This window comes from Equus przewalskii, chromosome 23 (genome assembly GCF_037783145.1).
Source record: "Equus przewalskii isolate Varuska chromosome 23, EquPr2, whole genome shotgun sequence".
NCBI classification, from domain to species: domain Eukaryota; kingdom Metazoa; phylum Chordata; class Mammalia; order Perissodactyla; family Equidae; genus Equus; species Equus przewalskii.
The window spans coordinates 18,224,638-18,246,607 of NC_091853.1; the positions used below are offsets into that span (position 1 = coordinate 18,224,638).

Genomic DNA, 21,970 nt, shown 5'->3' on the forward strand with positions numbered 1-21,970 from the left:
TAAATTCACGATGTTCAAGGGTTGGAGATGATATATGTAGAGTAGTATCAGACTTTGTGTTCGCTAGGACGTTATGTATTATCACTGATGCTGTTATGAAAGAAACCACAGTGCATTCAGATCAGACTTGGTTTGTGAATAACCTATGAGCTGCAGATTAAATCCTTCTTCAGATGTCTGTTCCCCAATTCTGATTCCAAAATTGTAAAGTGAAATTTCAAGATTATAAACAACTTGAAGATAGGCAACCATGGTTTGTAATTTTCTTTTATATTCTTAGTGTAATGTACATTTGGGAAAATAGTACATTTGATAAATACTTATTGTTATGATTTCTCTTGAAAGGACAAATGTGGACATGTTTATAAATAAAAAATAGTCATTTTCTGAAAAGTATTTCATTTCCTCTCCTCTAAGAGCTAATTCTTCATTCTATTATTCTTTTTAAAAGTGGCCATTGAAGGGTAACTTTAGGACTTTCATTCTAAGAGTCTTTTGTCTTCATACTGGTATAAGAAAAAAAATGAGAAAGCTATAGAAAAGGCTGACCTCTCAAGAATTTCTGTGTGGGGAATTACTAAGGCATGAAAGTCCATAAACCATTTTTCTCCATTTTATTTTTTGTGTATTTTCAACAGGCTGTACTTCTAGTTAGTAAAAGTTGGCAATTTTTTTATACTGGGTCACATTCCATTCTCATCAACTCAGAGTTCATAGGATGTAATGAAGTCTAAATTCACCCCTAAATTGAGTGTATTTTAATAAAGAGTGTCCAGTCTCTTTGGAGCTAAGTTTACCTCAAAACATTCTTTAAGAATAACAAATTTTATAACAAATCCTGTAATATATATCCTAGTTTTAAAAAATAACAGTTTTATTGTGATTATAACAGTAATATATCTGTGAATGTTGCTGAGATACCAATAAACTTTTGTTTATTAGAATATAATTCTATGATATTTTGTCAAATAATCAAGTATCTACATTTGGAGTAAATGACTTCTTTCTTGGAAGGTTAAAATTCCCGTGTTTCATCACAGGAATAACTTGTAAACTTGTTTGTTTAGAAGTAGCAATTGATAAATGGGGAGAAGAGACTGTCAAAAGGCTAAGAATGAGATATTTCTTTTCCTTCATCATCTTTCTGTGCTTGGTCAGGATTTTTTCCTTTCGTATGCTCCTTAGAACTATGATGCTTTGGTCTACTATGAATCTTTGTCTTTTTGTTCACTGACGTGTCCCAGGGCCTGGAACACTGGTTGGCTCATAATAGATCTCAAATATTTATTGAATGAGAGAATAAAGGGTCTCTTGTTCAGATTTCGGCATCTTTAGTATGCATCTTGCTTTTTTACTTACCAGATACATTGTGAGGTTTAGCCATTATCCACTAGAATTTGCCTCATCACTGGACTCTGTATTATATATAGTATCATATACAGTTAGAACTATGCTTTTGTGATGTAAAAAGGGAAAGAACTTACAGACTGAAAAAACAATGTGGTCCAAAAAGGCACCTCTGCAGAGACAGAGTAGATTAGTGGTTGCCTGGAGCTGGGGTTGGAGGGTGAGAACAGAGAATGACTGCAGATGGGCAAGAGGGATCTTTTTTAGGTGAAAGAAATGTTCTAAAATTGGATTGTGGTGATCATTGTACAGCTCTGTAAATTTATTAAAAATCGTTGAATTGTTAAAATGAGTGAATTTTATGGTAAGTAAACTGTACCTTAGTAAAACTGTTTTAGAAAATAAAACCAGGTTGGGAGTTTAAAAATTTTTCAGTTTTTGGCTAATTGGAAAACTAGGATGATGTAATTATTTTCTTTATTTCTTACTTTGGATATGACTTGTTGCTATAGATAAATGACTGATTCACCTGAAACCAGTTTTTCTGTAAAGTATTTCAGGACAGAGAAATGTTCATTTTATTCACTAGTAAAGTACTTTCTTTTGTGATATCAGCTTGGAATTTATAAGGCTCTTAATATAAAACATCTTGTTTCATCTAATTTCCTTACCCTCTTTTATGGACAGTTTGGATTATTTCCAAAGCTATAAAAATGAATAGGTGTAAATTATTCCACATTGCCGATAGTTTGTTTACACTAGGTTGCAAAGTTAGAATGCACTGTATTTTCACATTGCCTTTCTAAGAGTGGTTTAACTTATCTAGATAGCTTTTTTCTCATTTTTTTAAGCAAATTACTCATGGATCCTCCGCAATGTATTATCCTCTGTCTTTTTCGTTGTTGTTGCTAAGAGATTATTTGTATTTTAAAATTACTTGTTGGGAGAAAAACTTCTTCCATGAAACTGCTATTTTTAGGCAGATTTTTCTATATTCTTAAAGATATTCTGGATATGTCTCCCCCAAAGGAGCATGACTCCGTTAAAAATTCGTCTATATCCTGAAAAATGATTTACAAAAGCTCTCCCACAAATCTAATAAAGGCCAAATAGTTCAAAGATCTGATAAGGTTTTTGAGATCAGTTAGCTCTAAAGTCTGACAGTTTCAGGCGATTGGCAAGGAGGTGGGGACCTAGAGACACTGTTGTCATGAAAAGGTACTTGCAAGTTAAGAATTAATTGGGGTGGCTTGACTTCTCATTAGTTAGATCATCAGGCACTTATTCTGTGGCTGGAAACTATCAGATGATGATAATAGATGTTATTGTTACTATTATAGTTGAGATATACATACATATATAGTGCTTGCTGTATATCAGACACTGTTATAAAGACTTTCCTTGTAGTAACTCGTTTAATTCTTGTAATAATCCTATGAAATCAGGATGATAACCATCCTCATTTAACAGATAAGGAAAATACATCACATAGAACTCACCCAAGGTCACACAGCTAGAAGCCCAGGCAGATGTTGCTCATAACCACAGTACCATAATGAAAGGACTGCTTTCCTTTTCTTTTTCTTTTTTCAAAAGAAAAAGATTCTTCATCTTGAAAGGATTAAAAAATACTTATTATAAGAAAATGAAAATTAATACTTTAATGCTAGAAAGAGAAATATTTCCTTCTTTATTTTTATTTCTTCCTTGTTTTCATTTGTTATTTTTATATTTTTTAATTTGTATATTTATATTTTTATTTACGTGTTATTTTCCATTGTTATTTTTATGAATCGTTGTTTCCAGCAATTGACATAGTCTGATTATTATGCTTTTTCATAGAGTGCTAGGCTGATAGTTCAAACAGTGTTTGAATTTAGTCACAAAATCTTGTATTAGGATTTCTTTCTATGTGTCTGATAGTTAATCAGTTGTCCGTTTGACTTCGTTGAACATTTGTGTGGGAAATCTTCAAGCTTTATCTGCAGCTTAAAAGATAAGAAGTGTACATGCAGTCCACATTTCTATCCACTTTTTGGGAAATCTGTATCATTGTAACTTAAAACTGTGAACCCTAATTTCACATAAGAATGCTTATGGTTGTTGATTAATGATGTAAGTTATTAATATAAATAAGCAAAAATATTTTAATAAATTGATCTTTGTTGAATTAGCTCATGGTTTTGTAATTTTAATTGGTAAATAAAAACCAAGAAAGGTTGTAAACATTTTAATAAGCTTGTTATACAATAAGTTATCTCTCATAATATGAATATGTTTTTGAGGAAAAGTTGAGGAAATGTTTCTTCTTAAATCATTCATTCCCATTCCTTTGTTTTTATTTCATTTTTTTGTTTAGGATTTTGGCCCCCAACAGTAATTATCAAGATATCGAGACCCTCTATAACTTCCTAATCAAGTATGAGGTATGAGAAATATTTTAAAATATTTATCATATTTCCACCATAAACATCTTAATATAAACAAACATGGTAGAGTTCTAAAACGTAATGGAATGCGGTTTAATTGATACTTGCTTTAAATTCTTGAATGCCACAGAAGTTTGCCAGTGACATTCAGTTTTTCCTTTCGTTCTCTAAGTAAAAACCTACAGTAGAGTCCTATAAGAATACACTTTCTCCAACACAGAATTGCTTCTCATGGGGGTGCTGTTGGCATTTTGGACAGGTCATTTCTTCATTGTGTGGAACGTTCCAGGATGTTTAATGTCCTTGTTCCTCAGATATTAAATGCCAGCAGCTCCCCCAGTTATTGTGACAACCAAAAATATTCTAACACCCCACCCAACTCACGCACTCGCATGGCCCCTAGGGAAGTAGAACCAACTCTGCTTGATAACCACTGATTACTGAGAAGGAAAGCTATAATTTAGTTTCCTCTACAGCGGCAGCGTAGACTCTGGAGTTAGAGTTTGTGGTGAGCCTCCAGTATATTTTGTAAATTAACTTTCATGCCTCCTCATCGTTGCTGAGGCAAGGAAAGTATTCTGTTGATCTTCAGTTTCTGTTTGCCTGAGGCTCTTTGCCCATGTTCCCCTATATTCTTTCTTTTGAAGTGGGGGGGGGGGTGTGTGTGTGTGTTTAATTTTAAAATGCTCTAAAGGTCTCACATTTCTTATGCAGTCAAACTCCTTTAAATATATTTCTTCATTTTTATTCCTAGTTAGCTCTTTATTTTTGTTACATGAAGAACTTAGTGACTAAGAACACAGATTCTCAGGTCAAACTGCCCATATTCAAATGTTGGTTCTGCCATGTATTAACCGTATGCTCTTAGAAGAGTTATTAATTCTCTTGGTTCCAGTTTCTTCATCTGTAAAATATGAATAACACCAGTAGATAAATTATAGGTATTTTTGTACTTAACCTTTGCCTTTTGTTCTTCACTTTTTAAGAATTAAAAATAATATAGCCATTTCTAATATTTGGCATTCATTGTGAATAGTACAACTAAAAATTAATGACACCAATTCCACAATCCACTTTATAGTCCCAGCTCTAACGTTTACTGACAAAGGCATCTTTTAGCTATTTGTTCCCTGGAATTAAAATTGTGTACTTGAGCATGGAAATGATATTTAACAGGGTAATTTAAAATGTCCCAATATGAGTAATTAAAAATGTCTTATATCAAAATTAATTAATATGATGAAACAAGATATTTCAAGCTAGAATCTGTGATGTATCATGAATTCGTGCCTCAGTTTTCCTACATTATTAGTGAATTAACTGCCTACTTTGTAAGTCGTCTACGGTGATCTGAAGCCACGTCACCCTAATACCCCAGCTGTGTTCTGGGGTAAGTATCTTTTAATAAAAATAGTAGGGTACCTAAAAAATTAATTATGATAAATTATATATCAATTCCATATAATCATTAAATCTAATATTAAATATTATATATAATTAAATAACATTGTACATAAATATATAATCCCAATTTTAAGCAAAAATTTAGGATTATATGCGTTAAAAATGTTATATTTTTAAACTTCAGTGAATGAAACTTTTTCTACACAAATATGGTGAATTTCTTATGAAAGTACTGAAGAAGCTCATGGAACTTTTGCAAATAAGAAATACCCTGGGGGCCGGCCCTGAGGCCGAGTGGTTAAGTTTGCGTGCTCCGCTTCAGCGGCCCAGGGTTTCGCTGGTTCAGATCCTGGGCACAGACATGGCCCAGCTCATCAGGCCATGCTGAGGTGGCATCCCACATGCCACAACTAGAAGGACCCACAACTAAAATATACAACTGTGTACTGGGGGCATTTGGGGAGAAAAAGCAGGGGGGAAAAAACGAAGATTGGCAAGAGTTGTTAGCTCAGGTGCCAATCTTAAAAAAAAAAAAAAAAAAGAGCATGGCCTCAAGTTAGACTCAACTGGGGTCACATCCTGGCTCTGTTAAAAAAAGAAAGAAAAAGAAAAAGAAATACCCTAAACTCTATTATAAGATTTTCATGATATGAATCTTTAAAGTAGTATTAATTAACTCAGAGTGGGGACATTTTTCCCCACCAAAAAATGCATACTGGCTAATACTACTTTAAATATTTTTAACAGTTAGTTGAAGAGAGGATAGTCTCATTTCTTTTCCGTTCACTAATTCAGTATTTCTGAAAATTTAGGCACTATGCTGTTTGTTGAGAAATCTGATAAAATGAATTTTCTTCAACCAATTTCCAGTCTTCCCCACACATAAGTAGAATGTAACTAAATCAGTAGTAGGCCTCAAGGAATACAGGAGTCCTTCCCAGTTCCTCCATGTGTGTGCCACGACTAGCTATCGTATGATGAAGGACTTTTATATTTACAGTAGTAAAGTATATCTCTGAATTCTCATATTTATGAACTTCAACATATTAGTTTAATTACTCAGACCTTGGTAGTCTGAAAAATACATTTCTTTAGAAAATGTCCATAAATCAAACTTTTTCCCAAAGAGACCTTCCCACATAGTTTAGAACCTTAGTATTTAAATGAAAGTGAAGGTTATTCAGTAATAACTTTTGGAAGGGTCAGCCATAGTATTGAAATGTTGTTAGAGTTGAATACTTTTCTTTTTCTTTCAACTTGAATTATTTCTGATGTTCAGGATATAAACAAGATGTGGCTGGTTCTGCTACAATAGTCTACCTGTATGACCCCAAATCTACGCCAGTCCTTTAAGTATAGAGTTATTTTAAATTTTTATTTTTTACAATTTATTTACTTATTTACTTTTCCTAGAAAATAAATATTGAGTATGTGCATTAGAAATCTTTTAAAAGGCTAGGTTAATCGAAGCATGAATCTGTTGATAAGAGCCAGTAGGAGTAGAATTTAGTGTTTCATGGAGTACATGGTTTTTTCTGTCCATTTGATCTGCAAAGTGATTATCTGCTTTGTTGAGATTCCCACTAACCCCAGGCCCATCTCACTTCTTCTGTTTCTGAGAACAGATTAGGTCGTAACAATAGACTAATATTTTTCCGGGTAGTTTGGTGTTAGCATTATGGTCACTGAACTTCTAATTGTTACTCTTTAGTCCTTTTTATGCAAAAACTGGAAACTTGACATTCTGCCCTCTCAGAATATGGGCCACACTAACTGTGCTCCTACCACTCATTTGATTTAATATGCATTTTTAGTAACTATGTCTTGATTCTTTTCAGGTAAATAAAAATGTCAGATTTACTGCCCAGGAACTTTATGGCTGTGTTTCACAGACTGAGTATCGGTGAGTCATGTCTGCATACAGATGTATCATTCTAACAAGCTTTGACCATATAGAGCACCACTTGATGGTGGCACTGAAAGCTTATTTTTATGTCTTCACTGCACGATGATTTTTTTACCTCTACTGGTATGAAATATTTCATACATACAAAAGAATCGTGTGTGTTCAGGTATAAGGTTTAAAGTGGTTCTCAAATATTTTGGCCTCAAGACTCCTTTATATTTTAAAAAATTATTGAAGACTCTACAGAACTTTTGTTTATGAGGGTCCTATCTATCTATATTTACTGTATTAGAAATTAGAATTGAGAAACTTAAAAATATTTATTCATTTAAAATTAACAACAGCTAATTAATTACATGTTAAGTAACATATAATTATGAAAAGATTTTTTTCCCAAACAAAAAATATTACTGACAAGAGTGGCATTGTACATTTTTGCAAATCTCTTACTGTCTGGCTTAGTAGAAGATGGTGGGAGGGTAGCCTAGTAGTGTGTGATTAAGTTCGTGTGCTCTGCTTCGGTGGCCCGGGGTTCACGGGTTCGGATCCCAGGCATGGACCTACACACCACTCATCAAGCCATGCTGTGGCGGTGTCCCACATACAAAATAGAAAAATTGGCACAGATGTTAGCTCAGAGACTGTCTTCCTCACCAAAAAAAATTTAATAATAATAATAAAGAAAAGAGAAAATAGAAGACAGCTGGGTTCTCATAGCTGCTTTTTCATTTAGTTTGTTTCGATAATCACATGTCACGTATCACTGGAAAACTATTGTACACTCTTGCAAGAATGAGAATGCAAAAGGCAAATCATGTCTTAGTCTTATTATAAAAATAGCTTTGACCTCTCAGACACTTTGAAAGAGTCTTACATTACCCAGGCCATGTTTTGAATAACAGCTGGTATAACGAAAACTCATATGCCTACCATTCAGTTGACAAAATAGACCTTTACCCATCCCTATTTACGTCTCCCCTTCCATCCCCTCCCTAGGGATTTTGTGTTTGTAATTCTCATCCTTATCTTCATGGTTTTACTACACATTATGTGTCAATAAAAATATGTTGATTAATTTCATCTGTTTTTGAACTTAATGATATCACACTATATATATTCATTATTTAAAAATCTAATTTTTAGCATTCAGACATAACAAAAAAGAGGGCTTAGTGATTCTTGTATACATAGGGTATAGCTGTGAAGCCCTCCAATCTGGGGCCCAGGCACACAGATTCGTGAGGAGCAAAGATCAGTTGAACCCTTTCAGTCTTGCCCTCCGGTCCCATACCATGCCCCAATATTCTTTTTTAACTCAACGTTGAGATTCATCCATGTTGATGCATAGGACAGTAGTCGGTTTACAGTTGATTCTATTACAACATGACCTACTAAATATCCTAAATCTCATCACTGCACTGTGCAGAATCATGCAGTAAAAGCCACCGGGCTCATGGGAAAAATCTGGTTGGGGCACATTATGCAAAAACTTAATGAGACACATTAAAAAAAGATGGGAACCTAATCAAAATGGTATCACAGTTTTACACATTAAATGGGTGATAAATACGTAAGTGCTATAATAAATCTGACCCCTTACCTTGAAAAAGAGCTGCAGTTTGCTTGTAGAAGTGGTCACTGGAAGGGTTGCAGCTTGTGGGTTAGTGTGATGTGATAGAAGGAGGGTTATCTGAAGTTGGGTGTAAGGTTGTGATATCACATGTGAATGGATGTGGCTCCTAACACAGAACGCTGAGGTAGTTGGTTCAGATTTAAAGTGTGTGCTTGTGTGTGCTTTGTGTATTCCTCAGCAGCTGGGCGCAGTTTTCTCTGTTCACCTAGGGTTTCTCACTGCTGAAATTGTGTATAAGAAAATGTAAAATTTGTGTTGTGTTCAAAGTGTTCCTTAACGTATCAGTGGCAGTGGAACAGATTTGTGTATTCAAAGCAAGCACTGTAGCAGAACTGGCTGTATTTTCACTGCTGTGTAATATGCCACTGTACCACTAAACCACAGTTTATTTGCTGTTTATAACTTCCACATATACCTGTGTGGCTACAAAATTTTATGAGCAGGCACGGCGACAAAGTTAGCCATCAAAGTGCTTCTACTATGAAACTCTAGATAGGGGCTGCCCTGGTGGTGCAGTGGTTGAGTCCACACCTTCCACTTTGGCAGCCCAGGGTTCGTGGGTTTGGATCCTGGGTGAGGACCTACACACCGCTCATCAAGCCATGCTGTGGCGGCATCCCACCTTCAAAAAATAGAGGAAGATTGGCACAGATGTTAGCTCAGGGACAATCTTCCTCACAAAAGAACAACAACAAAAAACCCCAAAAAGACTCCAGATTGATAAATTTATTTATGATGTCGAGACTCAAGGATTGATAATCATACACACGTGTTACTAAGTAGCAGAGCTAAGAAAGTTCACTCACTCATTAGATTAAAATAACTTTTCCAAGAAAATAGGAAGCCAATGGGCATGCATAATCTGTTGTAGCTGGGGGTGAAAATGATTTTTTTACCCTCATCTTCAGACTGTCAATCAGTCTTACTCTTATTCACAGATCTTTACAGATAATCCACATTCAGAGGTTCATGTACTTGAGATTTGTGTCAAAAATATAATGTTTTCCAACCTTAGTCATATTTTTGAAGGTAGGAAGCCCACTGTAGATAACTTGGAGGGCAGAGTCCCCTTGCTAGATGGTTCCAGTGAGATGTGTAAAATTATTTTGACTTCTGCTACCTTGGAATAGTTGGGAGGATTTTTTGGGGGTGGGGTGGGGTACAGGGGTCAAAGTTGAATGTTCAAAGTTAAAGTAGTTGCCCCTGTTTTTCTCTTCTTTATTTTCTTTCCACTTACTATGCCAGGGATTTGAACTATGATATTAATTAATAAGCTCCCTCTTATACCCAAAAAGATGATTTTAAGAGAAATCAAATATATCTAATACCTTGAATGCATTTAAAAACTGTGATTGGTGAGCTGGCCTGGTGGTGCAGTGGTTAAGCTCACACGTTCCCCTTCAGCAGCCCGGGGTTTGCTGGTTCCGGTCCCAGATGTGGACCTACGCACTGCTTGTCAAGCCACGCTGTGGCAGGCATCCTACATATATAAAGTAGAGGAAGATGGGCACAGATGTTAGCTCAGGGCCAGTCTTCCTCAGCAAAAAGAGGAGGATTGGCAGCAGATGTTAGCTCAGGGCTAATCTTCCTCAAAAAAAATACGTAACAAAAAAAATAAAAACTGCAATTGCTGTTGAGCAAGCTTTCGATTAATAGCTTTTAGATTTGTTACCCCGTTGTTTGTTTGGAAGTTATTTGCTATATTTACAGAGAACAGTATCTCCCATAGTAGCCTCTGGTGTACTCCGCAGCTCACGATTTTCAAATAAGCTGCCAAAGGAGAGAGGTTTCAGTGGGTCATACTAGACATAGGGCTGAGTGCAGTCGATAAAAAGTGGCAGCGTTTTCCTGTGACTCAGAGATGAAAACAGAAGAATGGTTTAACTTGCATGTAGCTGATCCCCTTTGGGAATGTTAAGGAAGACAATTACTTAAATTGTCTGAATTTGCTGATCTTTGCTTTTTATTTATACGATGTTAGTTGTGAAGGAGGAGACTGTTGATGTGCCCAACACCGTATTTATTGCAATAGGGAGGTAATTAAGTAGCGCAAAACCAAGAACTGTTTATGGGTTCTGATAAAGCACGGAGTTAAGGTTTCATGTTGAAGGGAGCTTTGCTGGAAAGCTGAATGCTGTGACATGGGAGAATCGGGTGTTTGTATCTGTAGGTCAGTTAGCGTTCTGTCCTCTAGTTTGTAGACTTTGCTCTTGTCAGTGAGGCGTGAGCGCTGCTTACCCTGAGCCGGTAAGGAGTTTGCTCAGAAAACCCAGGATGGTAAATTAATGAGATTATCAAACAGATTACCAGACATATATCTCATGTGGTATCTTCTGTATATTTGAGAAATAATTTAGGAGCAGTATTTAATTAACTTTGTTTGCCCTGTAAGTTCTGGACAGAGTGTTCTAGTGTGTTTGTGAGACAAGTCTCTAAGGTCATTTTTTCTATACAAAAAGCAAACTAGTTTGTGACATCAGCCTCATCAAGTATGTGGCATATCCAAATAATACACTACCTAAGATGGTGTCTGTAGCAGGGGCTGCTTGCTTTTCCTTATGGCAAGTGCTTTCAGAAATTACTGCTTTCTGACCCAGGAATCAGCTCCATGGTAGTATCTTCTAGATTGCGTTAGAACTGAGATTCTCTTAAGTGTGTTCCTGGACCTCAGTGGCAACATCACCTGGGAATTTGCAAGAAACGCAAACTCTTAAGGCTCTTCCCCAGACCTTCTGAATTGGGAAGTCTGGGGGTTGGGCCCAGCAATCTGTTTTTTAACAATCCCTGTAGGGTGCGCTCAAGTTTGAGACCTGGTCTGTCCAAGAAGCCTTGGACAGAAAAAGGCCTTAGAGAAAAATAATCTAAAAACCAAATTTAGACCTTGGATGGTTCTGCTTTATATCAGATAACATCATTTTGACTTCATAATTTGTGATAGAAGATATTACAAAATAAATGTATATTTTTTTTTTGTTTAGGAAATATTTGCATAACATAAAATTAGCAACTAACCATTTTAAAGTGTGCAATTCATTGGCATTTAGGGCATCCACCCTGTTGTGCAACCATCACCTCTGTCTAGTTCCAAGACATTTCCATCACCCCAGTAGGAAATTCCATATCCATTAAGCAGTCACTCTCCATTCTCCCCTCCCCCTAGACTCTGGCAACCACTCATCTGCTTTCTGTCTCTATGGATTTATCTGTTCTGAATGTTTCATATAAATAGAATCATGTAATGTATGACCTTTTGTGTCTTGTTTCTTTCATTTAACATGATGTTTTTGAGGTTCATCTACATTGTAGCATGTATCAGCACTTCCTTCCTTTTTATGGCTGAGTAATATTCCATTGTATGTATATAGCACATTTTGTTTATCTCTTCATCTGTTGATGGACATGTGGGTTGTTTCCACTTTTTGGCTATTGCGAATAGTGTTGCTATTTGTATACAAGTTTTTGTTTGAATTCTTTCAGTTTTGGGGGGGCGTGTGTACCTAACAGTGGAATTCCTGGATGAGATAGTAATTTTACTGTTTGACTTGTTGAGGAACTGTCTGTCTTCCACAGCAGCTGCACTGTTTTGCCTTTCCAGCAGCAATATATGAGGGTTCCAGTTTCTCCACATCCTCTGTGACATTTGTTATTTTCCATTCTTTGGATTATAGCTATCCTAATGAGTGTACAATTTTATCCCATTGTAATTTTGATTCGTCTTCCCCTAATTACTAATGATGTTGAACTTTTCATGTGCTTGTTAGCCATTCATTTGCCTTCTTTGGAGAACTGTCTATTCAAGTCTTTTGCCCATTTTTAATTGGGTTGTTTTTCTTTCTGTTGTTGAATTATGAGAGTTCTTTACGAGGAATTTGGCTCTAGGCCCAAATCCTATTTGTCATCTTTCAGACCTGCCCATAGGCAGTCCTAAGGCTTTATCTGGAGGCTCCAGTGGGGGAAGCTGCCTTCCCCACACCAGATTCGGTACACAGTGTGTTGTAGTCTTCCGTAGGGAGTTTTAGGCAATGCTCAGTCCCCCTGCCCCTGGACAGCCATGCTCACATGTGTATCGCATTCCTAGCCCAGGTAACTCCATTGGGAGGCCTCCTTACTGGGGGCTTCAGCTGAGCCACCTCCCAGCCACCTCTGCTGAGACCTCTTTTTGGAGGTCTTGGCTGAGGTATTATTCTCCACTTTGACTCAATACTTTTCTATTCCTAGCTGTTCTCCTTTGCTGTGGTCTGAATGTTTGCATCCCCCCAAAATTCATATGTTGAAACCCTATTGCCCAGTGTGATGGTCTTAGACGGTGGGGCCTTTAGGCAGTGATTAGGTCATGAGGGTGGAGCCCTATGAATGGGATTAATACTATTATAAAAGAGGGCCTTCACCAGAATGTGACCATGCTGGCACCTTGATCTTGGACTTCTGAGCCTAAAGAACTGTGAGAAATTTCTGTTGTTTATAGGCCACCCATTCTGTGCTAGTTTGTTATAGCAGCTTGAATGGACTAAGACACCCGGCCCCCTGGGTCCATGAAGAGGCAGGAGCCTTAGTTCAGGGCTCCTGGGCAGTGAGATGATGTCCCCTATCTGCACTATGTGTCATATGACCCTTGTCTGGTTCCAGTCCATGGGGAAAAATGGAGCAGGGAACTGGAACCTTTCATGTTGCCTCTTGCTGCAGTGTCACAGTAAATGAATGAAGTCTTGACTGTTGCTTTCGGTTTGGCTTGTAGTCCTTATCCGCCACCTTGACATCTGGCAGCTTGACATGTTATATGTTCTGGATATTCGAGCTTTATCAAATACATAGTTTGCAAATATTCTTCTCTTTCTATAAATTCTCTTTTCTCTTTCTTGATAGTATCTGATGCACAAAAGTTTTTAATTTTGATAACGTCCAATTTATGTGTTTTTTTCTTGTGTTGCTTGGGCTTTTGCTGTCATATCTAACAATCCATTGCCAAAACTAAGGTCATAAAGATTTACCCTGATGTTTTTTTCAGAGTTTTGTAGTTTTAGCTCTTACAGTTAGATCATTGATCATCTTGAGTTAATTTTTGTATATGGTGTGAGGTAGGAATCCAACCTCGTTCATTTGCATGTAGATATCAAGTTGTCCTAGCACCATTTTTTTTTTTTTTTTAAAGATTTTATTTTTTCCTTTTTCTCCCCAAAGCCCCCCGGTACATAGTTGTGTATTCTTCATTGTGGGTTCCTCTAGCTGTGGCATGTGGGACGCTGCCTCAGCGTGGTCTGACGAGCAGTGCCATGTCCGCGCCCAGGATTCGAACCGACGAAACACTGGGCCGCCTGCAGCGGAGCGCGCGAACGTAACCACTCGGCCACGGGGCCAGCCCCCACCTAGCACCATTTTTTGAAGAGACTATTCTTTCCTCATTGAATGGTCTTGACACCCTTGTCAAAAATCAGTTGACCATAGATGTGAAGGTTTATTTCTGGACTTTCAATTCTGTTCCATCAGTCTGTATTTCTGTCTTTATGCCAGTACCACACTGTTTTGATTAAAGTTGCTTTATAATAACTTTTCAAAATTAAGAAGTGTGAGTCCTCTAACAATTTTTTCAAGATTTGAGATCCCTTTTAATTCTGTGTGAATTTTAGGATCGGCTTTTCCATTTCTGCAAAAAAGATTGTTAGGATTTTGATAGGGATTGCATTGAGTTTGGGGAGTATTGTTATTGTATTAAGTTTTCCAATCCATGAACATGGGATGCCACTAATTTAGATCTTTAATTTCTTTTGGCATTGTTTTCTAATTTTTAGTGTGCAAGTCTTGTGCCTCTTTAAATTTATTCCTAAGTATTTTCATCTTTTTCATGCTATTGTAAATGGAATTGTTTTCATTTTCTTTTTGAATTGTTCATTGGTAGTGTATACAGATGTAACTGATTTTTTTCTGTTGATCTTTTATGTTGCAGCTTGGCTGAATTAGTGGATTAGCTCTGACAGTTATTTTGTGGGCTTTAGGATCTATGGAGATAATTTTACTTCTTTGTTTACAATTCATTTGCCTATTACTTCTTTTTCATGCCTAATTGCTCTGGCTAGAACTTGCAGGGCAATATTGGATAGCAGTGGTAAACATGGGCATCCTTGTCTTGTTCCTGATTTTAGGAGAAAAGCTTTCAGTCTTTCACCATTGATTATGATATTAGCTATTATATACTGTTTTTATATTAGCATTACATTGTATTCCATTTTTCTTTCATCTTGGATACACATTGCAAATATATAGAAAAGTTCAGAGAGTTGTAAAACAAATATCCATTTTAGTCTTTTTTCTTGTACCTGGAAAGGATTTTGGAAAAACTTCATGAAATACTGGAATCAGGTCACTTAAATTCACTACTACCATGCCATTTTGACAAAATTAGCCATGGAAATGAATCAAATAACCAGTGGAATTACTTTTTAATTGATCTGATCAAATTTCCTGTTGTTTTGACCTATCTGAGATTTGGTCAAAGCAAATTTAATACCCATAATAGGACAATTTAGAGAAACAGTGGCAGTTTTGCAGAAATTTCATGAGCAATATAAAATTACAGAGCTAGAAACAACCTCCAGTCTTGCCCTTTGTTCCAGAAAGGATTTGGAGTTGAGATTGTTTACTTGGAAAAGAGAAATAAGATCATTGTAAGAGACATGAAATATTTGTACTGGGAGAAAAAGGGAGAACAACTTTTTGTTTTAATTTAGGCAGACTCAGGTCAGATAGATGGGGTTTTTTTAGGCCCAATATAAAGGAAGAACTTTCTAACAGTTAAGTGATATCAAAATCTGTAATGGGCTGTGTCTTACAGTTGTAACTGTCCCATCACCAAGAGGTGAAAGCCAAGGTGAGACGACCCACTGGAGATGCTGCGGAACGGCAGGCGAAGGTGTGAAGGTGCCCCCACAGCTAATACTCTGCCGTTCTACATACAAGCTGTGGAGAAGAGGAACTCAGGAATTCCTGTCATCATAATCCAGTGTAGACCAAACACACATGATGAAAAACACCCCATGCTTTCCTCAGTCAGCAATGACAACTTGCTGGAGGAAACAAAATCTCTAGGTGATAATCCATTGTCAGGATGCTGATTCACACTTATTTGTGTGAAACCAAATGCCACTAGGATGCAAAGGAGAGAGAGAGCTCACCCCTTAACTGTGAGAGGAGAAAAAAGGAAAGGAAGAAGGAAAAGAAAAGACACAGAAATAGATTCAAAGTCTAGTTACCAAAGGAGTTTTTTTCTCATGTGGAATAAATAACAGGAATAGGGCCTGCCGTTTTTGTTTGTTTCATTTTTAAGTTTATAGGAAAACATTTACATCTCTCCTGTGTTGGGTCTCTTAGGGTCTTCCAAAAATCATTTTCTGAGTAGTTGTGAAGAAATGGCAGCAACATAACACTAATTTAACACACTCTAAATATAGGAGACAGGACTAGAGTGAACACAAAGCCAAAAGTCAGATTTTAATCAGCCTCAGAGAAACCACACATCTTCAGGAAGTGAGGCTGCTCAAAATATGGTGTATTTACTTTTGCTGTCACTGCTACCTCTCATGCTATTCCCTAAGTTTCGGTTGACTTCTTTTTCCTTTGTACCCTACATCAAGGGATCCATGGGCAGGTAGGCAGTGGCGAGAGATAGCTGGTGGTCCTCCCAACACCATGGAGATGGCTTGGAGCAATCTTAGAAGCTGAAGTAGTAGTAACAGTAACTTACATAATAAAAAGAACTGTCCTTTCTCGAACATCTAGTGTGCCAGATACAGAACTAAATGCTGAGTATTCTTTGCGAACTTGTAGACCATCTCCCAGTAGATTTAAATAGGCTTCCATGAGATTTGGACTCTAGACACCAGGTATAGTGGATTAGTGCTCTGACTGATGACTTACAGATCCCAGTTTGTAGGCCTCATGTCAGCTTTTGAGAGCCCAGTGAGGCTTCGTCTTAGGTAAAATTGTTGAGTAGGCTTGGCGTGTATTAGGCATTACTCCCTACTTCCCCACCTCTGCGTTAGAGTGATTAGCTAATATTCATTTGTTAACTGCTAGGTACCTTATCTCAGGAATTCCTTTAAAGAGTTGACGCTCTGTCCTATTCCCTCTCAGCGTCTGTGCACGTCAGGAGGTTCATCCTCTTAGTATCCTTCAGTCCACCTGTTCTTTAACTCCCAAGCCCAGTAAGACAAAAATGTGCGACCTGCTCCACGGTGTTGCTTACCCCTTGGATTAGAACAACTTAACATCAGCCTATCTCCTGCTGGGAGAAGTGTTCAGAGACCATATAAAGGACTATTTTTAAGCATCCAACTTTGCTTTTTGGCAGCAGGTCTCCACGGGAACCCTCATTCCTGAATTCTAGGAATTGTACCAAGATCTTCTCCATGTTGGCTGTCTGAGAATCTGTGCTACTAAGTGCTTATCCTGCCATGTTGTTTTGTCTTTGCTAAGAAACCCAAACTCTTGATATTTTCTCTCTCAAATATCAAAGAATATATTTCAAATCCCAGTGTTAATCCTGTTGTATTAAGATTTTGTCATTTATCTGATGGGCTGTCCTCCAGTGATGTAATATTTCTTTATGCTCTAGGGAAAAGTTAACCATCGGATGCCGCCAGCTGGTTGAGATGGAACGTACCATGCAGCAGTGCAATGCATCTGTCTATATGGAGGCCAAAAACAGGGGATGGTGTGAAGACATGCTCAACTATAGGACTTAAAGTGCTGATTTGTAACTTAAAAGAACAACAGAGCAGCTTTCAACCTTTTGAGCCAAACCCAAGAGACTTGTAAGAAATGTCTCACAGGTCCAAAAAGGTGACTGCCTACACTGACAATCTCAGTGAAATTCCAAAAAGCCTAATGCATCCACTATGGGATAAACTGTGGACCCAACTCATCTGAAGTTGACAATACCTCCCTACCTCTGCTGCTGATACTGAGCCAGTATGTCTAAGGATAGGAGAGCTTCTTGTTGGTAATCGTAGGGCAGGAGCCATTGTGGCATTTGAGGAAAGCCCAGGGCACACCAGTAGCATCTCTGTCAACCCTAAATATGTGTACAGGACCAGAGACACTTCCAAACCCCAAGAAAGAATTAGGATGTAACCATGCTTAATCACATTCTACAAACGAAATCTTACCCTGGGCTGTTTTATGATCACAGTCTTCCATGCAGACCTGGTAAACATCACACACATGCCTTCCACTTCCCCGAGGTAATGATTGTAGCATTTTGTCTTCAGCTCCAACTTGCTATATAACCTCTTGTCCTCCTCCCTGGGCTCGTCGCTTTTCAGTGCATTTCTCAAGAGAGGAGCAAGGAGACCCCAAGGCTGAGTTTCTCTTAAATGTGAAGCAACGTGGATTTATGGGATAGGTGGCAGTGACTGCTGTTGCCCCTAGCTAAACCAAGAGTTTGACTTATTCCTTATTTAGTTACACAGTAATTTAGAAATCCTTGTTTACTAGAGTATATTATGCTTTTGTTAATACATTAGATTAAATCTAATTTGGTATTCTATTATAAATGCTTATTTTTTTTAAAAAAGCAATAAATTATTTTTAGTAAGATTTTGCTTTTCACTTTACTTCCAAATTGTGTTTCTGAACTGTGTACAGGTATGATTATATAAGTGGCCCTCTCCAATGAGAGAAGCTGCTCCGATGCTCACTGCGGTGTGGGGAGGACCCACTGAGCTGTTTGCAGAGGAAGCCGCCTCCACCTGGGGCTCAAAGTGCCATCAGAGGTATGAGCCTGGGTGGAAGAAGATGCCGCCGGGGCGTGTCTGCCTCTTTGCCTTTCTTCCTTGAGGAGCCAAAAAAGCATCCCCTCCCCCACCAAAAGAACTTTTTTTCAGCTCCTTATCCCTCACCTGCTTCTAGTTGTAATTACTGGGTTTGGGCTCTGCTTTGTTACCACCCTTTTTAATACAGGTTATGCTTTTTAGGAAATTTCTTGTCACTCCTATCGCGTGCATATCTCTACATATTTCACTCTTAGGCACGTGGATTTTAATTTTATCTTAGTCTATATGGCTTTTACTTTGTGCATTAATTTGTCAATTATTTCAACCTTTCTTAAATTTTTTTCATTTTATATTGATATATGGAGATGTTTTTCTTCTTTCTAGTCTTATTTTTTAATTTAGAAACATTCTTCTAAAATTTTCTTCCTTTGAAATGTCAGGGGTTTCTCTCCCTTCTTTATTGTCGTCTTTTCTGATCTTAAGCTTTATTAATTTTATACTTTTTTTCTAACGGTCCAATGCAGGAGTTGAGGGGTCCCTTTCCCCTCACCCTCTACTCCTTCTTTTCTGGGTCCCCCCTCTGGATTGGAGTCACTCAGCTGACATAAGGATCCTAAGCCCCACCTTGCAGATGTTTTGATGGAAAAATATCAGATCCTTAAAAGAGAAACAAGTTTTAAAGTCTCCATTCGTCAATGTATAGCTATTATATTTTGGGCAGAAACCACCATAAGTATGCCATGAACCAGAAGTGCCTGATGGGGAAAGTCACACCAGGGGTTCTCTACATAATGCCCTTGGCCTTGCCTTAGTGAGGAGCTGGTGATAACTTCATGAGAGGCGTCCATGAGGATTATTCCAGCAAAGTTCCGGCACCAATTTACACTAGCCTTTTCCTACTTACTTTTACAAAAGATAGTCCATTTCCCTCCTGAGAGATCAGAGAGGGTCCTCTCGTTTGGAGCAGCCCCCCTCTTCCAGCATTCTGGGCCAAAGAAAAGCTGGCTAAAGAACAGGGGTCTGTGGTGCCCCACGGGGTCTCCTGTTAGGACTTGCAGCAGGCAATTGGAACTGCATGATTACAACTTCACAGATGGGTTAACTTCACTATCCTATCGTGGTCTTTGTCACATGAGGCGGGGACACAAGTCAGACCTGAAGCTGTTCCCTTGATCTTTTGCCCATGATCTTAAGGGAGAACAGAAGTCCTTTCACTCTTTCAGCGTTGGTCCAGGTTTATTTAGATGGTGTCATGGTCTACCTTCAGAGCCTAGGTCATATTGTTCATACTGCTGACTTTCAACAACTCCCCCTCCCCAGCCCATCCATCCATTAGAGCCCTCTTCAGCTCCCTAGCGAGTCAGGATGTCTTCTTAGAGGGAATATATCTCACTATTGAATAATCAAATACATCTTCCACTCAGGAAGTGATGCCACCCACAGCCCTTTTCTGATTTAGATTGGACTGGCAGGCAAGCCCCATTCCAGTTGGTGGCTTTTTAGCTATTTTGCCAATAAAACCCACTCCTGTGAAAATAACTCAGCTCCATGAGCTTGAGCAGAATTACCAGTTATGGTAATGGAAGGTGAGGCGGTAGACACCCAAATCTCAGCAACTAGCGTGGCTCAGTGTTCCTAACTACAAACCAATTTCAACATCCTATTCTTTGAGTTCTAATCTTTTCTCAGCCTCTGCAACTCTGTCGTATAGACTAATGGTTATGGGCTAAACTACCTTAGCTCAGTACATAACCCATGCACAGCCAGTGGTAATGAACGGTTCCCTGATGTAATTTCTAGTGAGGTACGTGTCCCAGCCCCTTTCCTTTCTAAAGCCTTTTCCTTTTAAAAGTTTGGTCTCCTTTCGGTTAAGCTAGAAGAGACAACCTTTCTCCTTTTTAAGTGTACAGTTCTGAGTTTTGTCAAACACAACCACATAATCACCAACACAATCAAGATGAGTTCCATCGCGCCTCAAAATTCCTTTGTGCCCCTTTGTAGTCAACACCCATCCTCGCCTCAGGAAGCCGTTGGTGTGTCTGCTATCCCTGTAGTTCTTTTCCAGAATGATATATAAATGGAGGCGTTTGAGGCTGGCTTCTCACTTAGCCCTCGATGAGATCCATCCATGTTGTTTTATCAGTACTTCATTGTTTTTATTCCTTAGTAGTATTCCATTATATGAATGTACCAATCTATCCATTCACCAGTTGGAAGGATATTTGAGTCGATTTGTTTTTGGTGATTATGAATAAAGCTGCTATATTTACATACAGGTGTGTGAACATGTTTTCATTTCACTTGGATAAATACCTAGGAGTGGGCTTTCTGTGTCACAGGGTATTTAACTTTATAAGAAACTGCCAAATTGTTTTTCCAAAGTGACCTTCCAGTTTTGTGATTCCTCCAGCAATTTGGGTATGCATAAGGTTGATACACATCCAGTGTATCAGATCCACTTGCTCTGCATCCTAACCAGAATTAGGTATTACTGTTTTAATAAATGTATGTCATTTTGCTTTTTATATTTTCCTAATGATTTATATAGTGAGTATATTTCCATATTATTAGAATCCATTTATATTTTCTGAAGTGTCTTGTTCAAATCTTTTGCTTATTTTTAAATTGCATTGTTTTATTGAGTTTTGAGAGTTCTGGACACAAATTGTTTTCTTTCAAGCCTGTACCTTTAAAGACTTGTTAGCACTTTTGGTTAAGATAGAGACAAAACACTTGCTTAATGCAGAGGGTAGAGCTTATCATCATGATTTGGGAGTAGCCTTAATGGATAGCTAGCCCTGTTAACTGATTAGACAACTAGTTATATTTGGTAGATGTATTCCAACTTTTAATATAGCAACTGTTATTCTTAACTCGCTGGACAGTTCGGTTCATCTTGTAAGTTTCATTTTCTCATTCATTTCTTTCATTCATTCAAGTTTGGTATCGTGTGCTTTTTTTCAGGCTAAAATTGTATTGTTCCCTTGGCTCATTCTGAGCAAATGTGTAGCCATCTATTCAGACACATGAGTCTCATGTTTCCACAAGATATCAACCCTATATATACTCAGCTTAATGAGCTTTTGCATCTCACCCTTTTTCAACCCCCAATACAGGATGAAGCTCCTAATAGTGAGAGTTAAATATTTTGTTGGCCATTGTGCTAGTAGGCTGAAGAACCCATGACAGTGCACACAAGTATGTCCCTCTTTTTATAAACTCTACTCAATTTATCATTTTAAGGCTCTTGAGAAACTTCTGGTTTTATTATGAAGGAAACCGGTGCTTCAAAGTAATTCCTTTTTAACACACAGAGGATTTAACTTACTTAACAGGTCTATTTACAGGATCAAATTTGTGGCTTGGCCTTACTAAGTAGTCAAGATTTATATATTGGTGTTGCCTTGTTTTGCTTTGTATCTTACGTCTCAATGAAAAGACTCTTCAAATGCTTTTTTGGAACAAAGTAGGATACAAATAACTAATG

The 21,970-nt window shown here is 37.7% G+C and overlaps 1 protein-coding gene across 1 annotated transcript in view; it reads left to right on the top strand.

Annotated features, from left to right (window-relative positions):
• Positions 1-18,307, top strand: part of SWT1 (SWT1 RNA endoribonuclease homolog) — a 101,135-nt gene extending 82,828 nt beyond the window's left edge. Inside the window, 3 exon segments of the mRNA XM_070591018.1 lie at positions 3,707-3,773; positions 7,019-7,083; positions 17,325-18,307. Coding sequence (XP_070447119.1) covers positions 3,707-3,773; positions 7,019-7,083; positions 17,325-17,454 — 262 coding nt within the window. The 3' untranslated portion in view covers positions 17,455-18,307.
• The last annotated feature ends 3,663 nt before the right edge of the window (positions 18,308-21,970 follow it).